The following is a 25,187-nucleotide window of genomic DNA, read 5'->3' on the forward strand; positions in this document are numbered from 1 at the left end:
CAGTTTATTTACAACACTGGAAGGTTGGCACTATAAACAACTTTCATAGGTATTACAGTATATTGTATTGCAAGGATGCTGAACTCTGCCTAGCAGTCTAGGTCAGACGAAGGACAGAAGTGTGCTTTCAGACTAAATGTTCATAATTACTGTTTTTGGGGTGTGGGAATAAACCAGAGTGCCCGGAGGAAACCCACAGACAAAGGGAGAACATACAAACTGCTTCCTGAAGTTGACCTTGCTGTGATATGAGTTATGCCAGTAACCAAGCACTGCAAGGAAAGAGTGCTAACCACTACATCACTGTGCTGCCCCCCCCCCCCCCCAAAAAAAAAAAAATAAGGGCCCATTCATACTGGGGTGATTAGCAGCCATTTTCCCCCAATCACCGGCGATCGCTAGTGTAGCGATAATTATATGGCAGTGATCTCACTGCCACGATCAACAGCAATTCCCGTTCAACGCAAGCGTGGAGCATGAATCACTTTTTGGTGATTTTAGAGCGATTTCAACGTTAAAAAAAACAAACAAATTGCGATAGCTCAAAAATCACTAAAATGTACAGAAAAAACAAAACAAAACAAAAAACGCATTTATCATGGGAAAAAAAAAACACTGCAAAACCCAGTCCACAACAGAAGGGGGAATGCCAGTTGCTTTTCTTCTCACAATGCAATGACAATACTAATGAGTAGGGTTGGCAATGCTCATGGAGTAGTACATGATCAGTTTGAACAAATCAATCGGCTGATCAAACTCAGTGTTCTCCCCAGGCTCTTTTGGCCGGGTGCTCCACCCAGCTAGTTTTGGTGAGCACCCGGCTGTCATCAGCTAACCTCCTCCTATGCTGTGAACAAAGTTGCACATACAAGCACTGGTCCTGCATTCTCTCATCGCGCCCCACCCGGCTACTTTTTTATGCCACCCGGCTGGAAAAAGATTCTGGGGAGAACACTGAAACTAATCATATATTTCTCCATGAGTTTTCCTAAGCATTGCCATCCCTACTAGTGAGGGACCCTGCAGAACAAGGCCTCTTCAATATATTGTTGCAATTACACTTGCCCCACTTCTAATCATAGGGATTTGGGGAAAGATCAGATGAAAACAACTCAGTCAGACAAACCCATTCCCGAAACCTTCCCACAATTCACGTGGCCAGAAAGAGAGTGATGGTGTAATTTGAAAAAGGAGCGCACAGACTTCTTCCTACCAGTTACAAAAGTGTCAGGAAGACAGAGTTTTGGATCTCTGTGGATTATGCTCAGCAACCAGCAGTTTTCTGGAGAGTTAAACAAGTATATCATTTTCTACCTTCTGCTACTACTTTTTCAACAGTTGACAAGAGTAAGCTGACCTCACCTGATTCGCAGCTCCTTCAGTCGCCCTCCTCGGTTCCAGGTGTAGGTAACACGGTACTGGCCTGGACGTGTGCTCTTTGTTGGTTTGAAGCCACCAGCTGCTCGTGGACCCCCAGGCTGAAGCTTAGCTCTGCCTCGATTATTCATCTTGTTCTGATGAGGTAGCCTCCTAAAACTATTTACACACCACAGCTTAGAGCAGCGATTCTAACATATTATAATATGTATCCCTCTGTGTAAGGGGGCATCACACTATAACCATATAATAAGGGTCCTTTCACACTGAATCCATTGCAATGGACAATAACATTGCATCCCAACGCAACGTAATGATATTCCTATAGTACATTCACATTACTGTTAGGGCTCAAACCCACTAGAGTGATTTTCTGAGCATTTAGGGAGCGATTCAAACCGCTAGCGATTTCGCTAAACGCTCAGCTGGGCTAAATTCCACTGGAGCGATTGCGATTACCAAATCACAAAACGCAGGACATGCAGCAGTTTTCGCATTTAGTGTTAGCGATTCTGCAATGTTAAGTATACATACGCTAGCATAATCGCTCATCAAAACCTGCACAGAGCGATTTTGCTAGCGTTTTGACGTTACTGCACACTGTAACAAAATTAATTGAAAGGACCAATCAGAATTAAAAACACTAATCGCTACACACCCGCTGGCAAATTGAATAAACTTTTTAAAATCGCTACTGAAAACGCTCATGAAATCGCTTGCAAACCGCTCATACAAATGCTAGCAATTGCGATTAGCGATAGCTTTTTGTAGTGGGATCCAGGCCTTAGGTGTAGTGTGTCCCGCCAGGGTAACGCACAGCATGCTGTACATTTATCGCACAACGTGCACATTTACAGTGGCAGTGAGGCATACTTATTGTACTGTATGTTTCACTGTATAGTTGCTTTGCATGTTTAACATGCGGTGCGACTTTTTGCCAACGTTCCATTGCAATGGTATCGCAACATAACATATACAGTGTGGAAGGACCTATTCTGCAGGTGAACTCATTGCCATGGAATATGTTAGCAGCTTGGCGCTTTAAAAATCAATAATAATAATTGCCCATAGATTTCTACAGGCATGTTAACATCGCTGTGCTGTAACAGATCCCGCTATTATAACTTGCTGCATGCAATAAGTTTTAGGATAACATGTATGTATGGTATGTAATGTAATGTATGTATGTATGTATGTATACACTTCTTTCTTACAACCTGCAAAGGTGGCATTGCAGTATACATACATAACGCAAGTATGAATCCAGCCGAATGCATCTCAAATTCCCCATAACGCAATACTATTACTACAACTATCTAAATATTTATTTACTTGACCAATCATTTCCCCCTCGTCCAACCAGCACAGTGCGCATTGTGCTTGAGTTGAGAAACTATAGTTCACACGCTGATTTAGCAGCAAGGAGAGGAATACACTGCATGACAAGAAACATCACGACCTATACATTCCAGTGCACGTGTATAGCTACCCGACTTCTCAGCGTAGCCCCCGAAAATATGCCAGCGCTGTCAGCGAACTCCCCATCCATCAGTCTCTGCCTGTTCCGGCTACTCCGCCTCACACAACATCCGCGCTCCCCTTCCCGCTCGTTGTCTAGGTTGTAGGACGCCACTAAAAATGTATTACAACGCCATCTACTGCTAACTTGCGAGTATTACACCAAGGTTCTGTTTTTTTTATACTCATTTTTTTTTATTATTACTAAAAATTAAATTAATAATGCTACCTGGGCCCTTTAATTGTCGCCCCGACAATTAAAGGGCCCAGGTAGCATTATTAATTTAATTTTTTAAAGTACAGTTCTTTCTCAAAAAATTTGCATGTGATAAAGTTCATTATTTTCTGTAATGTACTGATAAACATTAGACTTTCATATATTTTAGTTTCACTACACACAACTACACACAACTGAAGTAGTTCAAGCCTTTTATTGTTTTAACCTCCCTGGCGGTTAATTTTTTTTGCCAAATTGGCAAAAAAACTTTTTTTTTTAATTTTTTTTTTTTTGTTTCATGTAAAGCTACCAGAGTGGTAGCTACATGAAACACCACTAGAGGGCGCATGTGTCCCTCTAGTGCGATCGTCGCCGGCATCTATAGCAAACAGGGGAACGCGTATACAACGCGTTCCCCTGTTTGGCTTCTCCTGTCGCCATGGCGACGATCGGGATGACGTCATGGACGTCAGCCGACGTCCTGACGTCAGACACCTCCGATCCAGCCCATAGCGCTGCCCGGAACTCATTGGTCCGGGCAGCGCAGGGCTCTGGCGGGGGGGGGGGGCCCTCTTTCGCCGCTGCGTGCGGCCGATCGCCGCAGAGCGGCGGCGATCAAGCTGTGCGCGTGGCTAGCAAAGTGCTGGCTGCGCGCACAGCAATTTACAGAATAAAAATCGCCCCACCAGGGGCTGAGATCTCCCCCTGCGCGGCATAGCCCGAGCTCAGCTCGGGCTTACCGCCAGGGAGGTTAATATTAATAATTTTGGCATACAGCTCATGAAAACCCCAAATCCCTATCTCAAAAAATTAGCATATCATGAAAAGGTTCTCTAAACGAGCTATGAACCTAATCATCTGAATCAGCTAATTAACTCTAAACACCTGAAAAAGATTCCTGAGGCTTTTAAAAACTCCCAGCCTGGTTCATTACTCAAAACCGCAATCATGGGTTAGGCCTAGTGCACACCAGAGCGGTTCGGCTGCGGTTTGCGATCCGCTTGCGGCTGTGGATACGCTTCGGTAATGTATTTCAATGGGCTGGTGCACACCAGAGCGGGAGGCGTTTTGCAGAAACGCATACTCCTGGGGTGAGGCATTTTTTGGATTGTGGATGCGTTTCTGCCTCAATGTTAAGTATAGGAAAACCGCAACCGCTCTGAAAAACGCCTGTTCAGAGCGGTTTTGCCGGCGTTTTTGTTACAGAAGCTGTTCAGTAACAGCTTTACTGTAACAATATATTAAATCTACTACACCAAAACCGCTACACAAAACCGCAAAACGCTAGCTGAAACGCTACAGAAAAAGAAGAAAAGGCGTTTCAAAATCTGCTAGCATTTTGCGGATCTGCTAGCGGTTTTTGGTGTGCACCAGGCTTAAGACTGCCGACCTGACTGCTGTCCAAAAGGCCATCATTGACACCCTCAAGCAAGAGGGTAAGACACAGAAAGTAATTTCTGAACGAATAGGCTGTTCCCAGAGTGCTGTATCAAGGCACCTCAGTGGGAAGTCTGTGGGAAGGAAAAAGTGTGGCAGAAAACGCTGCACAATGAGAAGAGGAGACCGGACCCTGTGGAAGATTGTGGAGAAGGACCGATTCCAGACCTTCGGGGACCTGCAGAAGCAGTGGACTGAGTCTGGAGCAGAAACATCCAGAGCCACCGTGTACAGGCGTGTGCAGGAAATGGGCTAAAGGTGCCGCATTCCCCAGGTCAAGCCACTTTTGAACCAGAAACAGCGGCAGAAGCGCCTGACCTGGGCTACAGAGAAGCAGCACTGAACTGTTGCTCAGTGGTCCAAAGTACTTTTTTCGGATGAAAGCAACTTTTGCATGTCATTCGGAAATCAAGGTGCCAGAGTCTGGAGGAAGACTGGGGAGAGGAAAATGCCAAAATGCCTGAAGTCCAGTGTCAAGTACCCACAGTTAGTGATGGTCTGGGGTGCCATGTCAGCTGCTGGTGTTGGTCCACTGTGTTTTATCAATGGCAGGGTCAATGCAGCTAGCTATCAGGAGATATTGGAGCACTTCATGCTTCCATCTGCTGAAAAGCTTTAAGGAGATGAAGATTTCATTTTTAAGCACGACCTGGCACCTGCTCACAGTGACAAAACCACTGGTAAATGGTTTACTGACCATGGTATTACTGTGCTCAATTGGCCTGCCAACTCTCCTGACCTGAACCCCATAGAGAATCTGTGGGATATTGTGAAGAGAAAGTTGAGAGACGCAAGACCCAACACTCTGGATAAGCTTAAGGCCGCTATCGAAGCATCCTGGGCCTCCATAACACCTGAGCAGTGCCACAGGCTGATTGCCTCCATGCCACGCTGCATTGAAGTAGTCATTTCTGCAAAAGGATTCCCAACCAAGTATTGAGTGCATAACTGAACATAATTATTTGAAGGTTGACTTTTTTTGTTTTACAAACACTTTTCTTTTATTGGTCGGATGAAATATGCTTATTTTTTGAGATAGGAATTTGGGGTTTTCATGTCAAAATCATCAATAAGAAAAACAATAAAAGGCTTGAACTACTTCAGTTGTGTGTAATGAATCTAAAATCTATAAAAGTCTAATGTTTATCAGTACATTACAGAAAATAATGAACTTTATCACAATATGCTAATTTTTTGAGGAGCACCTGTATTTATATAGCGCCAACATATTACACAGCGCTGTACAAGGTATATTGTAGCATAACTGTATTTCATAATTGCAACTCTAGGTTTTCATTATCTCTACTTCATTCAGGGCTCTTTCCACAAAAGGCTGAGGGTGATGTATTCTGTGCATGTCAGCTGTGCCAGTCAATGCCAATGCAGCTACTAGTGTTTGTCACAGGTGATGGACAGGTGCCCTACCAACCCTTGGAGTTACATGGGTGAGAATAAGTGTACAGCCAGGACTGGATCCATTGGCACATTTCAGGACTCTTCTGAATATAAAAAGTCAATGACCTCTTTGTAGACATGAGACGTGTTAGGTCTCCTCCTGCCATCTCCTAACCACTTTTCTGTAGCACGGAGTGCAGGCGTCTGCGGTTTGCCTTGTGGTCCTTTGGTCTGGTTCTGTCCTTCTCAGTCTTACTTTTCCTGACTACTGTAGATGCTCTGCTGAGGCTACTCTCTGCCTCTATTACCCTCCTATCTGTCTTCCTCTTCCTTTTCGCAGCCTAGGCGTAGCTAGGGTTTTGAGCACCCGGGGACAAAGCCAGTTTTTGTGCTCCCCCACCCCCTCAGAAGTCCTGCTTAGTGCACTGCAGAAAAAAATGGGCATGGCCATGTATACAATTTTGGGCTTGGTCAAACATTGCGCCACATATAGCAAATGTAGAAAATGTTACACCCCATACATGTGAGTCAGGAAACCTTGTGCCCCATATAGGAAATGCAGGAAATGTTAAGCTACATATAGGAAATAAAGGGAACATTACTCCTATCTTTGGAAGCACTCAAGGATATGAGTGCTTCCGAAGCATTACATTTAAGCGGGGGTGATGGCAGTGGAGAAAGGGAGGACAGGGAAGGCTAGGATCCAGAGCTTTCCATGTCCATAGTCATAGGCTTGTGATAAAAAAAAAAAAACACACACACACACACACACACACACACACACACACACACACACACACACACACACACACACACACACACACACACACACACACACACACACACACACACACACCTCCGCCCAGGGCAAGGCTCTCCAGCAACAGAGGTAAAGACACTAAAATGCACCCCCCACCACTGCCTCTACAGGCTTTAGTTCAACCAGCCCTATTCCTGTTCCCTAGGATGCTGGGGAGGATGAGGGTTTCAACTCTCTGCTCCAACACCATCTCTGACTGCTGCATGGTCTCCTGCAGACAAATCAGCGTACCCATGTGCAGAAAGAGCGCAACGCCAGCGGGATAGTTGACAAAGGTGGCTTTCCTCAAGTTGCCCTGCAACTAGGTGTCGGATGCCAATTGCTCATCGGTGGCTGGACTTGCCATTGACTGTGCCCCACCGCCACCACCACTACTTTGGGACAGGGGGATGGGCCAGTGGGGAGAACAAAATTGGAGAGGAATGCGCTCTCACGGCACTGCACCTAGAGGGTGGCGCCTCTTCAGCCTTTGCCCTGAGTACAGACACATTACTACACACCAGTAAACCCACACATGCACACTACGGCACACTAGTACACACTCAGACATGCACTAAAGCACGCCAGTACACAGTGTGCTGTACAGCATAGAGCCTTGCTCTGAAGAAAACCAAAAACATAAGCTTCACAAGAGACTCTGGTTTTTACTTGAAAACGCAACTTCCAAGAAATTTTACACAAGTTGACAGCTTGAGATAAAAACAGTCAAATCTAATTCAAATATTAACATCTTCTTTACAAAACAGCAGAGCTAATGGCAAAAGTCATGCTGTCTCCTGATTGGTCAGGCTCATAGATTTCATAAACCCAATCCATTGTGACCTTGAATTGAACTTTCTTCTCATCAGTGTTTACATGGAAGCAGGAAATGTGGGCGCCTGCAGCTAGTGGATGATTTGGGCACCTCATAGGCTCTAATGCAAATATTGTTAATACGGCCACCCAAAGTAGAAGTATGGGCGCCTAATAAATATAATTTTCAACATTTGAACATTAACGCTTTTGAAATATGTTACGGTTTTCAAACTTGCAACAATATACTTGGTTATAATATTTAGTTTTACGTTATCAAATTTTACGTTATCAAAAATGTTATTTTTTCTACGTTTGCAAGGGTGTTTGTGCAGGGGGTAATGGTTAGGGTTAAGAGTCAGGAAGGAAAGGTGTTTATGCTGGGGGGGTAGGCACCACCATGGGGTCTTAGGGTTAGGCACCACCGGTGGTTGTAGGAGGGGGGGCCTTAGGGTTAGGCACTACCAGGGGGAGGTCTAGGCACCACCAGCAGAGGGTTCTGTGTGAGAGTATGGTTAGGTTAAGCTGTATTTTTAAACAGTTCTTAAAGTAAATATTTTTGCTTTCATTTCCCGTCTGTTTTAAAACGATACTTATCGTTTACATGTTTTCGGCTTCACTTTGCACCCAGTTGCAAACGATCATTGTCTTTTATTAAGATTTTGGCTCCTTGTGCCTCTATTTCACGCACGCGTTTACATACAGCGTACATGACTGTGCATAGATTGGCATTAGAATATCGGGATATTTTCTGAGATGAGAGAGAACACATTTTAGAGCGGGAATATTTGGACAAAAGGCCTGTCTGCTTCATATTTTCAGTCACATAAACTAAAAAATGCTATACAATGCGATAATTTAGAGCTGTGCTTTCCAAATGGCAGCACGTAGGTGACTTGCTTTCGCCCATTAACTGGGCAAAGTTTTTAATCTCCTTCAGTTACCACTTGTCAGGGAAGTGTCAGTGCAGTCTCAGACTCTCTCACTGGTGATAGTGCCGTCAGACTCTTTGGGCTCTATTCACAATGAGATACCGCATGAGGTAATTTAGGTAGTGATAAAAGTCTCCATTTTGAAATTCACCATTTTTTTTCTCCCTAAATTACCTCTTGCGGTAAAAGTGTGGTAATTACCTCCAAAATGTATCTCTAATTTGAGATTCTCAATTGAATAGTTGGTGTTAATTAAACTATTTTGGTTCCTGGACGTAGAAACTACGTCCAGGAACCATGTGCGCTACCGCGCGTGCACGCGCACTCCCGGCCGCGGATTCGGTAGCCAGGGAATCAATGTATCGGGCTATGGTGCCCGATCACTGATTCCTCTCCCCCGCTGAAAAAGCGACAGCTTCTCTCGGAAGCTGCGCCTTTTCTGGCTGTTCCCTCCCCGATGCGCCACTCTAAGCGTGTTACGCTTAGAGTGACGTCATGTAAACAAACTCATGGCCGCCATCTTGTGGCCAAAAAGTAATACTACAACTGAAAATAAAAATAAATTAAAATGAACACACATTTACATTATAAATCTATTGTTTACCCCCCACCCTCCCAAAACTACCCAAATAAAATGTTTACTCTAAAAAAAAAAAAAAACCATTACAATAAAAAAAACCATGTAAATATTTACCTAAGGGTCTAAACTTTTTAAATATCAATGTAAAGATGAAATATTTCTATATTTTTTTTTTTATTTTAAACTTGTTAATAGTGATAGATGCAAAATGGAAAAAATGCTCCTTTCTTTCCAAATAAAATATTGTCGCCATACATTGTGATAGGGACATAATTTTAACGGTGTAATAACCGGGACATATGGGCAAATACAATACGTGAGTTTTAATTATGAAGGCATGTATTATTTTAAAACTATAATGGCTGAAAACTGAGAAATAATGAATTTTTCCATTTTTTCTTATTCTTCCTGTTAAAATGCGTTTAAAGTAAAGTGGCTCTTAGCAAAATGTACCCCCAAAGAAAGCCTAATTGGTGGCGGAAAAAACAAGATATAGATCAGTTCATTGTGATAAGTAGTGATAAAGTTATAGGCTAATGAATGGGAGGTGAACATTTCTCTCGTGAAAACCACGGAACCGGAATGGGTTAAGGATTTTTGGTAGGTGATCATTTTCACTTCTTTGCTGTTGGCATTTAGGATGGAGCCTTTTGAGCTTTGTTTGCTTGAGTTAATGTCAATTTTACAGAGAAGACGAGTGTGTCTAATCTCAAGGCGCACTTTCAGACCTCGTACAGTCTTTTAGATGATTTTATAGATGCCGAGGAGGAAATTTCTCTGTGCTCTAAAAGATAAGCAAAAGCATAACTTTTAAACAAAAACATTTCTTTGTTACAGTTGGTACAAATCCAGCAAAAATTCTCCAGTGTGTGTACTTCCTGCTTTCATGAAAGCAGACATAGGGTTATCGTCCTGTGTTTACAAATTCATTGCTCTGCTGAGGCAGCCAGCTGGCACAGCTGAGAGCTCAAATTACAGCTGAGAGCTCAAATTACAATCGGGATTATTCACATATGAGGGGGAATTAGACAGGCCAAACTCTCTATAAACATACTGGGTGCATTTCTATATGGTTTCCTTCTGTCCTGCGCAAGAGTTGAAGTCCCACTTTAAATGTGACAGGCTTCCCTGGGTCCTCTCTGTGTAATGGGTGGAAAGCATATGGGCTGCCCTACAGTGATCAAAACAGCTTTATTTCCGCACATATTACCGACGGAATATCGCAAAGTTATTTAACACTTAAAGGGAACCTGAACTGAGGATATGGATTTTTCCTTTTAAAATAATACCAGTTGCCTGCTGATCCTGTGTCTCTAATACTTTCAGCCACAACCCCTGAACAAGCATGCAGATCAGGTGCTCTGACTGAAGTCAGGCCTGGTGCACACCAAAACCCGCTAGCAGATCCGCAAAATGCTAGCAGATTTTGAACCGCTTTTTATTCTTTTTCTGTAGCGTTTCAGCTAGCGTTTTGTGTAGCGGTTTTGGTGTAGTAGTTTTCATATATTGTTACAGTAAAGCTGTTACTGAACAGCTTCTGTAACAAAAATGCCGGCAAAACCACTCTGAACAGGCGTTTTTCCTACACTTAACATTGAGGCAGAAACGCATCCGAAATCCAAAAAAATGCCTCACCCCGGGAGGATTAGTTTCTGCAAAACGCCTCCCGCTCTGGTGTGCACCACCCCATTGAGATACATTGACCAAGTGGATCCGCAGCCGCAAGCGGCTGCAGAAACGCTGAAAAAGCCGCTCTGTGTGCACCAGCCCTCAGACTGGATTAGCTGCATGCTTGTTTCAGGTGTGTGATTTAGCCACTATTGCAGCCAAAGAGATCAGCAGCACTGCCAGGCAACTGGTATTGTTTAAAAGGAAACCTCCATATCCCTCTCAGTTTAGGTTCCCTTTAACATATTTACCTCAACATTACCGACTGTTATCACCCGTTTTTATCAAACATTTATCATACTCTGTAAATTTAGTGAATACTCTAAAAAAAGTCAGTAATTTATCACTGGAGGTAATTTTTCACCCCAAAAAAAGTTACTGCACATGTTATTGTGAATCGAACCCTTTGTCCTAGTTCACAGTGTTCAGTTGTGTTACAAAATAATTCTGCATGTCAATTCACTGCCCATACAATTCTATTGGCCTGTTCACAGTACCGTGTTGTAACTGATCTCGTGGTTCTTTTCTGTTAGCCGGGCGCATCCACTAGGTGGCGATAAAACTCCACCAGAGTTACATCTTTCCCTACTATCCATGGCAGCCTGGAGAGGGAATAGTAATTAACGCCACCTAGTGGTTGCGCCCGGCTAACAAAATAGTACTGATCTAGTTATTCTAACTGGCTGCATGCATGCTTTGTATTAATGTCTATGTACAGTGTCCATTGCAGTTCACAATCACAACATGTGCCTTATGCATCTGGCCACTGTGAGACTAGCCTTTAGCAATGTACACACCCCACTCGCTCTGCCTGTTTCGTGTAGTATGCCATCGGCCCTCCTCTACCCTCTATAACGGTCTGTACAGAATCGGCCTTGCACTGTCACCCAGAGGATTGAGCCCCAATCCCTGGCAGATAATAGTCCTAGTACATATGTAGGAGGTACATTGAAGTGTTGCCGTCTCATCCCTTTAGGCTACTTTCCCACCAGGATGTTGCGTTTTAGGGGATGTTATGGTCGCATAACGTGCTCCTAACGCAACGCCTGGTGGTGCTGGATGTGGACGTCAGACTGAGCCACGTTGTGCAGCTCACTCTGGCGTCCGTGATGCCGTGATGCGCACTCTTGGACGCATGCGGCATCACGTGGTCCCGCCAGCCAATCGCCGCACAGAGCGGCCGCTCCAGGAAGTAAACACTGCACGTCACACCATGCAGTGAATATTAATTAGCCATGTGCCTGGCCGCTCTCCCCTTCTCCCCAACATTACTGAGCATGTGCAAGCAGTCTAATGCGGCATAGCCGCGTATAAAGTACTGCATGCAGTACATTATCTTGAGGTGCAGCGTTACAATGTAATGCAACGTGGGCACTGTGATCAGCCCATTGATTATTCATTACTGTGTGCGGTGGGCTGCGTTACAGGCTGCTCTAACGTGCGCCTGTAACGTCCCACTGTGAAAGCAGCCTTAAATATGGACACATGAACTATACAGGTCTTGTGGCTTGTTATATACAGTTCAGGCACTGATTATGTGTAAGGCCTGGAACCCACTACAAAACGCTATCGATAATCGCAATTGCTAGCGTTGTGTGAGCGTTTTGTAATCGATTTCATGAGCGCTTTTGGCAGTGATTTTAAAAAGTGCAAGGTTTTTGCCAGCGATTGTGTAGCGATTAGAGTTTTTAATTCTGATTGGTTCTTTCAATTTTACATTTTTTTTACAGTGTGCAGTAACTTCAAAACGCTAGCAAAATCGCTCTTGTGTAGGTTTTGATGAGTGATTATGCCAGCATTTATATACTTTACATTGCAGAAACGCTAAACGCTAAAAATGCTGCATGTCCTGCGTTTTGGGAAACTCAATCACTCCAGTGAAATTTGGCCTATCCATTAATATTAGTTGAGCGTTTAGGGAAATCGCTAGCGGTTTGAATCGCTCACTAAACACTCACAAAATCGCTCTAGTGGGTTCCAGGCCTGAGTAGCCCCAGAACCTGCATAAGTTAGATGTGTCAGTACTTAACGGGATGATTTGGCAACTGTGATATACACATCATGTAGGTTGCATAATGACTTATATTTACATTTAATGAGTTATAGTTACAAAGCAATACACTGCGATGATCAGGTAATGGACATGATTATAGGTGTGTGTTGCCACCACTGCGCATTGGATTCTGTTTGTAATTACGTGAGCTGAACAGCGGACAACCGGACACAGCACAGGTTAGGGCCTGTTTCCACTATTGCGGTGCGGAATCGCCGGTAATTCACCGCTGACGAAATCGCATGCGGATGCGATTCCGCATGTGTTTTTTGCCGCGATTTCGCATAGGTTAGGGTATATGCGATTTTAACCATGTCACTGCCTGTGTTAATTTACATTAGTTTCTATGCGAAATCACATGCCAAAAACGCATGCGATTTTCCTATTCAATGCATTGCGTGCGATTCACATAGCGGTGTGCGGGGAGCGAATTCTGACGGCTCTGCCGTGCAGATTTTTTTCCGCACAGAAAAACGCTCAGCACTTTGGACAAGTGGAAACAGGCCCATCCACTTGTATTGGCTATGCGAATCCGCATGCAGACAACGCATACGGATTCACTATAGTGGAAACGGGCCCTTAGGCTTCTTTTCCACAGGTAGTTGATAGGCAGTGAAAAGCCTGTTGAACTCTCTCACCTGCTTGCTGCTGCCTGGTAAATGCTCACTGCTGCTTGGTGAGCACACAGTTCAAATGCCCATGTGAAAAAGCCCAAACTCTCACAACTGATCGCTGCTGTCTGGTAACTGCTCACTGAGCACACAGTTCAACTGCCCATGGAAAAGAGGCCTTGTGCCCACATCGCAACAGATTCAGGCCACTTTTTCCTGTTTTCCATGGGCAGTTGAACTGTGTGCTCAGCAAGCAGTTACCAGGCAGCTGTAAACAGTTGACAGGCAGCAGCAAGCAGTTGTGAGAGTTTGAGAGGCATTTCACTGCCTATCAACTGCTCATGGAAAAGAGGCCATTGTGTGCATTTAGCCTCACAGTAAGGCCTCTTTTCCACAAACTGTTGAGCTGTGTGCTCAGCAATCAGTTGTCAGGCAGCAGTGAGCAGTGACTACGCAGCAGCAAGCAGTTGTGAGAGTTTGAGAGGCATCCCACTGCCTGTAAACAGTTTGTGGAAAAGAGGCCTTAGAAAGTTATGACCACAATTTGTGTTTTTGTTTTTTAAGAGACTTTTTATTGATTTTGATCACACAAACAACACTAAAAACAAAAACACGTTCCCTCCGTTAGCCATAATAACGTACATTATATATGTTACGGCCAAAACCAGAAATCGGCCAATTCTAGAATTGGCCGGCCGTTTCTAGAACTGGCCGATTTGACGTCGGCCAAAGTCCAAAATGCTGGGAATTTCTGACATTGGCCGGCCAATTCTAGACACGGCCAAAGTCAGTCGGCCAAAGTCCAAAACGCACAAATTCCAGAACATCCCGGGTCCTGTCCAGCACCATGAATGGCACTTCCACTCTGCTCTGAAAGATACAGCATACTAAGAAAAGCATTTAATTACAGCTGATACAAATCCTGCAATAAATCTGCGGTGTGTCTACATCCTGCTTTCTTGGGAGAAGACATTGTTAACATCCTGTGCTTTTAAATTACCTGCTCTGCTGTGGAAGTCAGGTGACACAGGGGAGAGATCAAATTACAGTGGTGATTAGTCACAGATGAGGTGGAATGCATGGCTGTGGGTGCTTTGCTGGGGGGCTGTGCATGGCTGGGGGTGCTTTGCTGGGGGGCTGTGCATGGCTGGGGGTGCTCTGCTGGGGGCTGTGGGTGCTCTGCTGGGGGCTGTGCAGGGCTGTGGGTGCTCTGCTGGGGGCTGTGCATAGCTGGGGGGTCTTTGCTGGGGGGCTGTGCGTGCTCTGCTGGGGGGCTGTGTATGGCTGTGGGTGTTCTGCGCTGCGCATGGCTGGGGGTTTTTTTGCTGGGGGGCTGTGCATGGCTGTGGTGGGTGCTTTGCTGGGGGGCTGTGCATGGCTGTGGGTGCTCTGCTAGGGGGCTGTGCATGGCTGTGGGTGTTCTGCGCATGGCTGGGGGGGGGTCTTTGCTAGGGGGCTGTGCATGGCTGTGGGTGTTCTGTGCATGGCTGGGGGGGGGGCTGTGCATGGCTGTGGTGGGTGCTTTGCTGGGGGACTGTGCATGGCTGGGGGGGGGGGGGGGTCTTTGCTGGGCTGGTCGTGGCTGGAAATGCTTTGCATGGTCGGGGGGGGGGGGGGGGGCGGCTTTGCATAGCTGGGGGTGCTTTGCTGGGCTGGGGGAGCTTTACTGGGCTGGGGGAACTTTACTGGGCTGGGGGAGCTTTACTGGGCTGGGGGGAGCTTTACTGGGCTGGGGGAGCTTTGCTGGAGGCGCCGCCAGGAAGCCCCGCTCACCTCATCCCCTGCTGCCGCTAAGTACTCAGACCTCCGATCAGGGCGACCACCAGGCGGAGAAAGGCAGAGCAGCGCGCACGCTACCCGCCCGGACCCATACACTTCCAATGCAGAAGAAGTGTTTAATGACGTCACTTCTGCATTGAAGTGTTCGGGTCCAGCGGGTCTCGCGTGAGCTGGCAGCTGCTATGCCTCTCTCTGCCTCCCTGCTACGGTCGCCCTGATCAGAGGTCTGAATACGTTAGCGGCAGCCGCAGCAGGGGATGAGGTGAGCGGGGCTTCTTGGCGGCGGTGAGCGGGACTTCGGGACTTGGCCGGCCACGTGAAGTCACAACGCGTTCTGGCCGGCCAAAGTCCGAAACTGAAGCCCGTTTCACACATTGGCCGCATGAGCCGGCCACTTCGCATACTGACCGGCCAGAACCCGAAGTGGCCAGACTTCGGGTTCTGGCCGTAACATATATATCAATTGTATGACAAGAGACAGCTGTATTCCACTTTATACATACAAAGTACATATATATCTATATAATAATATATTATGTAATTGGGCATTGTATCTGTCAAGTAAAAATATGACAACACAGTTTTATGTTTTTCAACCATCATACATATATTATACTTGCAAGTCCTGTACCATAGCTGTAATATCTAAGTTAGAGATAGGTGCTATTGTTTCAAAGGAGTCTACCCAAATACTCCATACCTTGTTGAACTTATTAAATTGTGCTCTAGCCTGATAGGTAAGTTTATATAGAGGTATCGCATCATTGACTAGTTTTATCCAATTTTTAATTAACGGCGGAGTAGGTTGTTTCCAATTTATCGTTATAGTTTTTCTAGCGTAGTAGAGTAGGATTCTAATTAGAATTTTCTTGTATTTCCCGCAGGCTATGTCTCCCAGTATACCCAGCATGCATGTTTGAAATGAAAGGACCACAGGTAGTCCTATCTTGGTGGACAGGAAATGAATAACAGATTTCCAATACTTTTGAACTTGCGGACAGGACCATACAGAGTGTATGAAATCCGCATTTGGTGCAACACATTTAAAGCACGTTCCATCTTGGGCTTGACTCATTTTCGCCAACCTGCTAGGGGATAGATATGCATGGTGTAACCATTTGACTTGAATGATTCTATCTTTTGATGCAATAGTTGTGCCAAAGTATGTAGTTTGGAATTCCTCCCAATCTGAGTCTGTTATTTCAGGATCTGCACGCTGCCATCTATCTCTATATGTACCCCGTCTGGTTGTGTATTTGTAAGTCATAATAAAATTGTAATACTTTGATATTAATTTTGTGGATTCTTTATTTAGTAATAGTGATTCTAATAAGGATGGTATAAGGGGAACTTGCTGTAGGCCCAGTTGTGCTCTGATGGCGTGCCGCAGTGGAAGATATCTGAACAGCGAATGCCGGGGGAGGTTAAATTCCTGCCGGAGTGTTATGAAGTCTTTGAACAGGCCATCAGAGTACAACTGGTTAACATATTTAATATTATGCCTACACCAAAAAGATATGTCCGGGATTGTCAACAGCTCCGGCAAGTTGTTATTGAACCATAGTGGAAAACTAGGAGACATAGCCATTGGCAATGGGTCACACAGTTTTTGTGTTTTTTGGTATATTTTAACTGTGTTTTTTATAAGAGTTGTGCCTTTATCCCCTGTGGGTACTGACCCCCTGTAGATTGCATTGCATAATGCTTCATAAGAGGATGCAATATCAGCCTCCGTGTTCATGGCTGAGTCAGTTCTGCAGGAACCCAGCCAGCCAAAAATCGGGACCAGCTGGGATGCCAAGTAATAGACCTAGAAGTCAGGTAGTGCAAGCCCGCCTTGCGAGGTGGGGAGTCTGAGGACTGCAAGAGCCAATCTAGGGGAACCACCACTCCACAGGAAAGAGGAGATTATAGAGTCCAGCTTTTTAAAGTGTTTTTGTTGTACCCAGCATGGTGCCATTTGAAGAACATAAAGTAGTTTTGGAGCTATAATCATTTTGATTGAAAACACTCTTCCCAATAGATTCAGGGGGAGTGCCATCCAATGTTTTATTTTCAGTTCAGTATTATTTATAAGGGGAGTTAAATTATTGTCTACATAACTGCTTATATTTTTGTGTATCCATATCCCAAGATATTTGAATTTATCCACAATTTGTAATTTGGAGGCTGAGTATATAATGGAATGATCGAAATCATCTAGTGGGAATAGCACTGATTTGGTCCAGTTAATCGTGAGTCCTGATATTTGCCCAAATTGTCCGTAAAGTTCTAGAACCTCAGCCAAGGAGTCCCCAGGATCTGCCAAATAAATCAGCATGTCATCAGCATACAAAGAAATGTTCTCTTCTATATGATTTATAGAGAGTCCATGTATTTGGTCAGATTGGCGGACTGCCTGGGCCAGAGGCTCTATTGCCAAAGCGAACAATAATGGAGATAGGGGGCAGCCTTGCCTGGTCCCCCTTGTTATTTTTAATTCTTGGGATATGGTTTGATGTACCCTAACTTTTGCTGTTGGGCTATTGTATAATATCGTTATCTATTTGCGGAACCCGGGTCCAAATCCAAATCTCTCCAAAGTTTGCAGTAAAAATGGCCACTCAATAGAATCAAAAGCTTTGTTGGCATCCAACGAGAGAATGACTCTTGTACTCGCGCATGCATGTGGATATTGTATGTTGGAAAATAGTCTCCTTATGTTAAGTCTAGTGGACCTTCCTGCAATAAAACCACACTGATCTGGATGTATTAATTTTTGCATTACTTTATCAAGTCTGATTGCAAGGATTTTAGCCAGAATTTTTGTATCAGTATTGATCAGCGAAATAGGCCGATAAGAATCGCATTCAAAGGGGTTTTTCCCAGGTTTTAGTATTATTGTGATAAGAGCTTCACGCATTGAGGCCGGTAGAATACCATTTGCAAATATATCTGCAAAGAGGGCAGTTAATCTAGGGACCAAGTCCGCTTTATTTTTAATATACCATTCCACCGGAATCCCGCCAGGGCCCGGTGCTTTGCCTGTATTTATTAACGAGATGGCCATACTAATTTCATCTGCGCTAATGGGGGCATCTAGTTGCTCAGTATCGGCTATTTCTAGGGTTGGCAGGTGCAAATTAGTTAAAAAATTTGAGGTAAGGTCTGTGTACGAATTAATCCTGGAAGAATATATATTTTCATAGAACTCTCTAAATGCATCAGCAATATCTGCTGATAGTGACTGATTGTCCATCTGGCAGATCAATCCTGGGAATGGCGGTTGCTTCAATGTGGGTTCTAAGAAAATAGGCTAGTAATTTTCCGCACTTATTGCCGTATTCAAATTGTTGTTGTGTTTGAATTATATCTTTCCTTTTTATGTTTGTTAACAGCGTAAGTTCTAGTTTTTTACGAGCTACCTCCCATGCTTTGTATGTTTCGGGGGATGGGTTGGCTAGTAGACGTGTTTTGCAGTCCTCAGACTCCCTTTTTTTATATTCCTGATACGCCGTGTCATTGTTTCTCACTATAGACATTGCTGCTCTAAATTTATCTCGTAGAACTGCTTTACTGGCGTCCCAACAGATATCTACAGAAGCAGACCCCTCATTCTCCTTCCAATAGTAACGCATTCCTTTTTTACATTCAGCCAATACTGTTTCATCTTCTAGCCAAATCTGACCCATTCTCCAGAGGCCCGGGCAAATGGAGCTTGGGGTATTAAGAGTACAGAGTAGTGGTGTATGATCAGATATGCCATGTGACAATTGGTTAATCTCTAAAACTTGAGGCAGTAAGTCTGGGAAAGCTAATGCTAAGTCGATGCGCGACATTGTTTTATAGCTATCTGAGAAGCAGGAGAATTCCCTACGCGTGGGATGCTTCCACCTCCAAATGTCTGTTAAATTGTACGTACTCATCCAATCTAGTAGGGGTGGGCATGATCTGTTACTTTTGCTAAGTCTATCAAGGTTTGGGTCTAATACCGCATTGAAGTCACCCATTAGAAGTAATGGGCCTTCTAGGAAGGTATGCAGCCTTGTAGACATGCTTTGTAAGATTTGCACTCTGAAGGGTGGTGGCATATACATGGAGACCAGAGTAAACACCCTTCCCTCAAGACTATATTTGATGATGACGTAATTACCTTGGGTGTCAGTATAAGCATTTAAAACTTTACCAGTGAAAGATTTTGAGATAAGAACTGCTGTGCCCCTGGAGAATGTGGAGAAGTGTGCCAGGTAATAGCTTGATATCCATGGCTTTTTTAATAATAAAGCTCTAGCCCCCACCAGGTGAGTCTCCTGCAGACAAATAATATGTGGTGCCTGTTTACGGATATGATCAAATACTAATTTTCTCTTTATATTATTATTCATACCCCTAACATTCCACGATAATATTCTTAATTGTCCCATACTAGTTTAGGGAGTTTATATAATCGCTGGGGACTCTGAGAATACCTGTCTCTATCAGTTGCATACAAGTACCAATACCATTTACATAGTGAATAGCTTCTGGAGGAAAACAAACACAGTAAAAACATTAAACCAAACACCCTTCCCACCCTGCTTCCCAGATTAACCTTTCTAGGAGGCTTATTACCCTAACTTACCCTTTAGTACTAAGTACTAACTATTAGAGGGAGCTGGTTGTAGGTACCTGCTACCCTGCACCCGCCTTATATTTATTTGGCCAACCACCATGAGTTCTTTTTGTGTTATAACACTAGAGAGAGAGGAGGGGGAGGGGGGGGGGGGGAAGGACCATAATCACAGGGGTAATTCAAGGGATAGTGCCAGCAGTGAACCTGAGGGAGGGGGGGGGGTTGCATTATGACAACAGCAATATCATTTATAATCATTCAGTGACATTTCTAGTATTGCAGTTTTAGGACCTTAAAGTTCACCTTTGTATTACACAAAACTATTCCTGCTGAAAGAAAATAAAATATTAAATGTTATAAAGAACATAATGATTTCCAGTTCAATACAAGCTTTTCTGCCTTGTTGCTCAAATTGGCATGTTATTAAAGAATCAGAAATTTAAGAAATGTGAGCAGAGTTCCTATAACCATGCTATCAAAGCATTGTGATTGTTCTTTCAAGCTCTGTTAACTTTTTTCCAAGCTCTGTTAACTTTTTTCCAGAGTATCTGCTGCCACCTACTGGACAGATAAACATTGTGCATGTTGTAGTAGAAGATATATTTTTTCCCCTCTTTTGTATATTCCCTTTCCAACAGTACCGCCAGTTCACAACGACAGTGTATATAGGCCAAGTTGAACTGATCCCTTGATCAAACAGAGATAAACGTAGATAGTAGTGATCCGCAGAAGAGGTGTATCCCACGGTATACTTAACAGTTTTACTTGCACACATATCAGTATTGCTTCTTAGCAATAGGTTGTCGCGCAGTGGCTACATTCATGCCTTTTTGCTCCATCCAGGCTATTGCGTCCTCCGGAGACACAAAGAAGTGTGTTTTTGTTTCGTATTGTATCCGAAGTTTTGCCGGAAACATCATGCTGTATGGTACCTGAAGTTCCCGTAGACATTTCTTGACATTATAAAAAGTAGCTCTTTGTTTCTGGATTTCATTAGAGAAGTCCTGATATATAGATATTCTTGAGCCATTAAACTGAATGTTGGGCGTTTTACGTGCAGCACGAAGTATTTCTAATTTGTCTCTATAATTAAGCAGTTTTGCTATTAGTGGTCTAGGAGGGGTCCCAGGCTTAGGAGGGCCCCCTGGAATACGGTGGGCCCTTTCTACTGCGAATGCGCGTGATGGGGACATTTCAGGCAAGTTATCTTTCAGCCAATCTTCTAGAAAGAGTTCCGGCTGATTACTTTCTGACTTCTCTGGAAAGCCCACAAATCTTAAGTTTGATCTCCTGGAGCGATTCTCCAGGTCATCCAGTTTTGCTGCTTGTGTCTCAGAGGTTTTGACAGTGTCAGTGTGGGCACGCTGCAGGGGGTATACAATGTCCTCCAATGCCCCCACCCTCCTCTCCGCCTCAGCAGTTCTGTCTTTTACCTTTCCTAGGTCTCCCTTGAGAAAGGACAGTTCTGTATGAATAGTGTCCAGCCTGGATGTCAGTGTGATCTGGAGGGTTTGAATGGCTGCCATCAGTTCAGCTCTCGTGGGCTCCACCTCCCTTTCTTCATCCCCTGTGACTCCATCTTGGGGCCCTGTACCTCCTTCCTCCCACTCCCTCATCTCGCCGCTTCCCCTGTCTTTGTGGGGCCTGGGTGGTAATCGCTGCAGGGGCTGGCGTACCTGTGGTGTCTGCGCAGGGCTGGGAGGCCTGGATGCCTGGGAGTGCTCTGTGTCTGAGGCTTCTGTCGGAGGACAGGGTGGTGCGCGCTCCTCCCCAGTGCCGGCGCCATCTTGTGGGGCATCTCGGGCGAATCTCGCCAGCTTCTCCACGGCTGCTGTGGGGGCAGACGGCCCGTATTTTGTCATGGCCATGTCCCCTGATCTCTCCCCTCTCTGCCCGTGTGAGCGGCGAGATCGGCGGCGGCGCTTTCCTCCGGTTTTTGCCAGGATAATTGTGCGGGTGCAGAGGAGCCGAGGAGAAGACGTCCTCACGCGCTCATCGCAGGCCACGCCCCCCCCCACAATTTGTGTTTAGTACTAAACACACACTGATCTGTTGCAATGCACATGTAGCACCTCCCAACAGATTTCAAAAGTTGTCTCTTCTGGTAATGTGTGCATTGAAATTCACAATACCACATTGCCATTTATTTGTATCAAAGGCAAAATGTGCAAGTTGTCTAATAGCGATGGTATTGCAATGCATTGTGCCAAGTATGCAGGGACGGATCTGGGGGGGGGGAGGCGTCAAGCGTGTATCTTGCCCCAGGCACAGTTTGTTGAATTCCATAAAAGGTGACAAAATGAATGGCAGTTTAGGCGCCAAAACCTGACCTTTAGGTGCCAAAACCTGACCTTGCCTCAGGCGCAACTTGTTCCATCCCTGCAAGTATGGAAGTTCCCTTTTATGTTTGGCCTCTGTGCTGTATAATAGCAGTCTATGACTACATGCTGAATTTCCTATTTCCTTACAGAATCTCATTAGGTTCAAATAAGATCTCTGCTCAACCCATTCTGTATACAGATGTACAGTTGGTATGCAGGTTTATTTTCATGTGAATAGCATTCAGGATGAATGAAATGAGTTAAGAGCCAATTTCCACGGACAGTTTGAGACTTGGAACTCTAAAGGAAGAGGAGTACTTTTCCGTTAGCCGGGCGCATCCACTACTAGATGACGTTAATTACTATTCCCTCTCCAGGCCGCCATGGATAGTAGGGAAAGATGTAATTCTGATGGAGTTTTATCGCAACCTAGTGGATGCGCCCGGCTAATGCAAAAGTACCGGGAAGAGGTCATCGGTGCTTCTCTAGAACAAATCAGATAAGCGTCTGTGACCTCTGCCTTTAGGGAACGGAGCTACAGACGGAAGAAGGAAATCAAGACACCGGGTAAGTATTTAAAGTTTTCTTCAAAGCGCGATCGCTCAGCCCCCCAAAGCACTGCATAATCGCTTTGATAAGCAAGCTGCATACTGCTCTGGGAGACTGAAGTAAATTCTGACTGAAAAAGGTGTCTGCATTGCCTGAAAATGTTCTTCTAGCATCTGCTGTTTCAGATGGACCCAGCGGAAAACCTTATAGGGAAATTCAGCTAACGTGATTGGGCTGACAGCACTCTCTCGAAATGCTAGGTTAGGTTTCCAAAGGTTGCAGTAAACCACGCCCACACTATTTGGCCAATCACAACACTTTGGGCCCTATCCAGTTAACTTTTTTTTTTGCTAAAGAACAACTGAAGCAATAGGGATATGGAGGCTGCCTTAATTATTTACTTTTTAAACAATACCAGTTGCCTGGCTGTCCCATTGATCCTCTATCTCTATTACTTTTAGCCAAAGACCCTGAACAAGCATGCAGCAGAACAGGGGTTTCTAACATTGGGCATGATTCAAAGCTTTTTCACCTTACCCATGTTACATTTTTTTAAGCTTCCAAAGAGCAAAAATATAATTACGGTAAGAAAAGTTATATTGAAATTAAGTTAATCAGTAACAACTTAGGCCTCTTTTCCACGGACTGTTGAACTGTGTGCTCAGCAAGCGGTTACCAGGCGTCAGTGAGCAGTTACCAGGCAGCAGTGAGCAGTTGCCAGGTAGCAGCAAGCAGTTCTGAGAGTCAGAGAGGAATTTCACTGCCTATAAACAGTCCGTGGAAAGTCCGTCAGGAGGCCTAAGGCCTCCTTTCCACGAACTGTTGAGCTGTGTGTTTGGCAAGCAGTTACCAGGCAGCAACAAGCAGTTACCAGGCAGCAGTAAGCAGTTGGGAGAGTTTGAGAGGCATTTCACTGCATAACAGTTCGTGGAAAAGAGGCCTTACTTTGATTATTTTGCTTGTAATACCTCTTTTCCACAGACTGTTCATAGGCAGTGAAGTGCCTCTCAAACTCTCACAACTGCTCACTGCTGCCCGGTAACTTCTTGTTGAGCACACGTTCAACAATCCGTGGAAAAGAGGCCTTAGGCTTAGGCCTCCTTTCCATGAACTGTTGAGCTGTGTGCTCAGCAAGCAGTTACCAGGCAGAAGTAAGCAGTTATCATGCAGCAACAAGCAGTTACTAGGCAGCAGTGAGCAGTGGAGAGCGTTTGAGAGGCATTTCACTGCCTATCAGCGGTCCGTGGAAAGAAGGCCTTAGGGTCCAAAGTTATTTACTGACTGCTTTGAATGCTCTATTATTTATGTATTAACATTCGAGTTATTTTTCTCACAAGTTGGTAATTTACCTCACCAGTTGGTAATGTTAGGCCTCTTTTCCATAGACAGTTTATAGGCAGGGAAATGCCTCTCAAACTCTTACAACTGCCTGGCAACTGCTCACTGCTGCCTGGTAACTGCTTGTTGAGCACACAGTTCAACTGTTCGTGAAAAGAGGCCTCAGTCTTCTATAGCCTCAATTCACTAAGCAGTTTATACTAGTCTACAGATGGTTTTTAGTCTACTGATGGTTTGGTATAATGTTTTAGACCTGGTCTAACATTCAGTAATTACACAATTCACAAAGGAAAACAAGGAGTAACCACGCCCACTTTTTCTGATAGAGATTAGACCAGCTGATTTCTGTAGGTAAAGTAATTCTGTGAGGTATTTTAGATGTGAGGATGGAACCTTTTGAATTATTTATGCAGGAGTTAAATTGTATGCAGAGGAGAACTCATCAAAGGAGAAGGATGTCAGTCATAGCTACTCGTTTGTGAATTGCATCTTTTGATCATTTCCCCTGGTTTACATAGTTACATAGTTATTTTGGTTGAAAAAAGACATACGTCCATCGAGTTCAACCAGTACAAAGTACAACTCCAGCCCGTCCCCCACATACCCCTGTTGATCCAGAGGAAGGCGAAAAAAAACCCACAAGGCATGGTCCAATTAGCCCCAAAAAGGAAAAATTCCTTCCTGACTCCAGATGGCAATCAGATAAAATCCCTGGATCAACATCATTAGGCAGGTTTACCGACCTAATTACCAAATGCACAATTATTTGGAGAGGATAAAATTTAACAGATGCTGACAGTGATTATTCCATGAATAATGAGAGGGTTATACCATAAATCTATATAAAAATATAAATTTTATTGTAAACATATCTAATAGAAGCAATAAAAAACCCATGAGATGGCCATCTCCTCACATAGACCCTGCATTCAAACCACTAACACACACTGGCCAGGCAATAATGTGAGCTCGTCTGCTTAGCAAAGACTGTCCAGAGTGGAAGCGACAGATGAAAGGGCAAAGATCAAGACAATGAACTGCCAAAGTTCAAGCTACAGGTATGGGAGCACTCCAATATGAAGCGGCACGCTTCTCAAACAGCCAACCCAAACAACAAGCCAGCGGTGGTAGAAGCAGCAACAGCAAAGCTTATGCCATGTGACACACCATAACAGTCTTGATTATCGTGTAAATATCATAGCAATATCT

At 44.5% G+C, this 25,187-nt stretch overlaps 1 protein-coding gene across 6 annotated transcripts in view; it reads right to left on the bottom strand.

The window, feature by feature from the left end:
* Window positions 1-25,187, bottom strand: part of SFI1 (SFI1 centrin binding protein) — a 145,840-nt gene that overhangs the window by 103,835 nt on the left and 16,818 nt on the right. For 3 of the 6 annotated variants that reach the window (XM_068238479.1, XM_068238463.1, XM_068238456.1), the window contains exon 2: window positions 1,363-1,536. In XM_068238479.1, coding sequence (XP_068094580.1) covers window positions 1,363-1,508 — 146 coding nt within the window. In that variant the 5' untranslated portion in view covers window positions 1,509-1,536. Of the gene's footprint in view, window positions 1-1,362; window positions 1,537-2,709; window positions 2,821-2,866; window positions 2,972-25,187 lie in introns of those variants that run through there. The other 3 variants (XM_068238488.1, XM_068238449.1, XM_068238470.1) reach the window with 2 other exon arrangements.

This window comes from Hyperolius riggenbachi, chromosome 1 (genome assembly GCF_040937935.1).
Source record: "Hyperolius riggenbachi isolate aHypRig1 chromosome 1, aHypRig1.pri, whole genome shotgun sequence".
Taxonomy (NCBI): Eukaryota; Metazoa; Chordata; class Amphibia; order Anura; family Hyperoliidae; genus Hyperolius; species Hyperolius riggenbachi.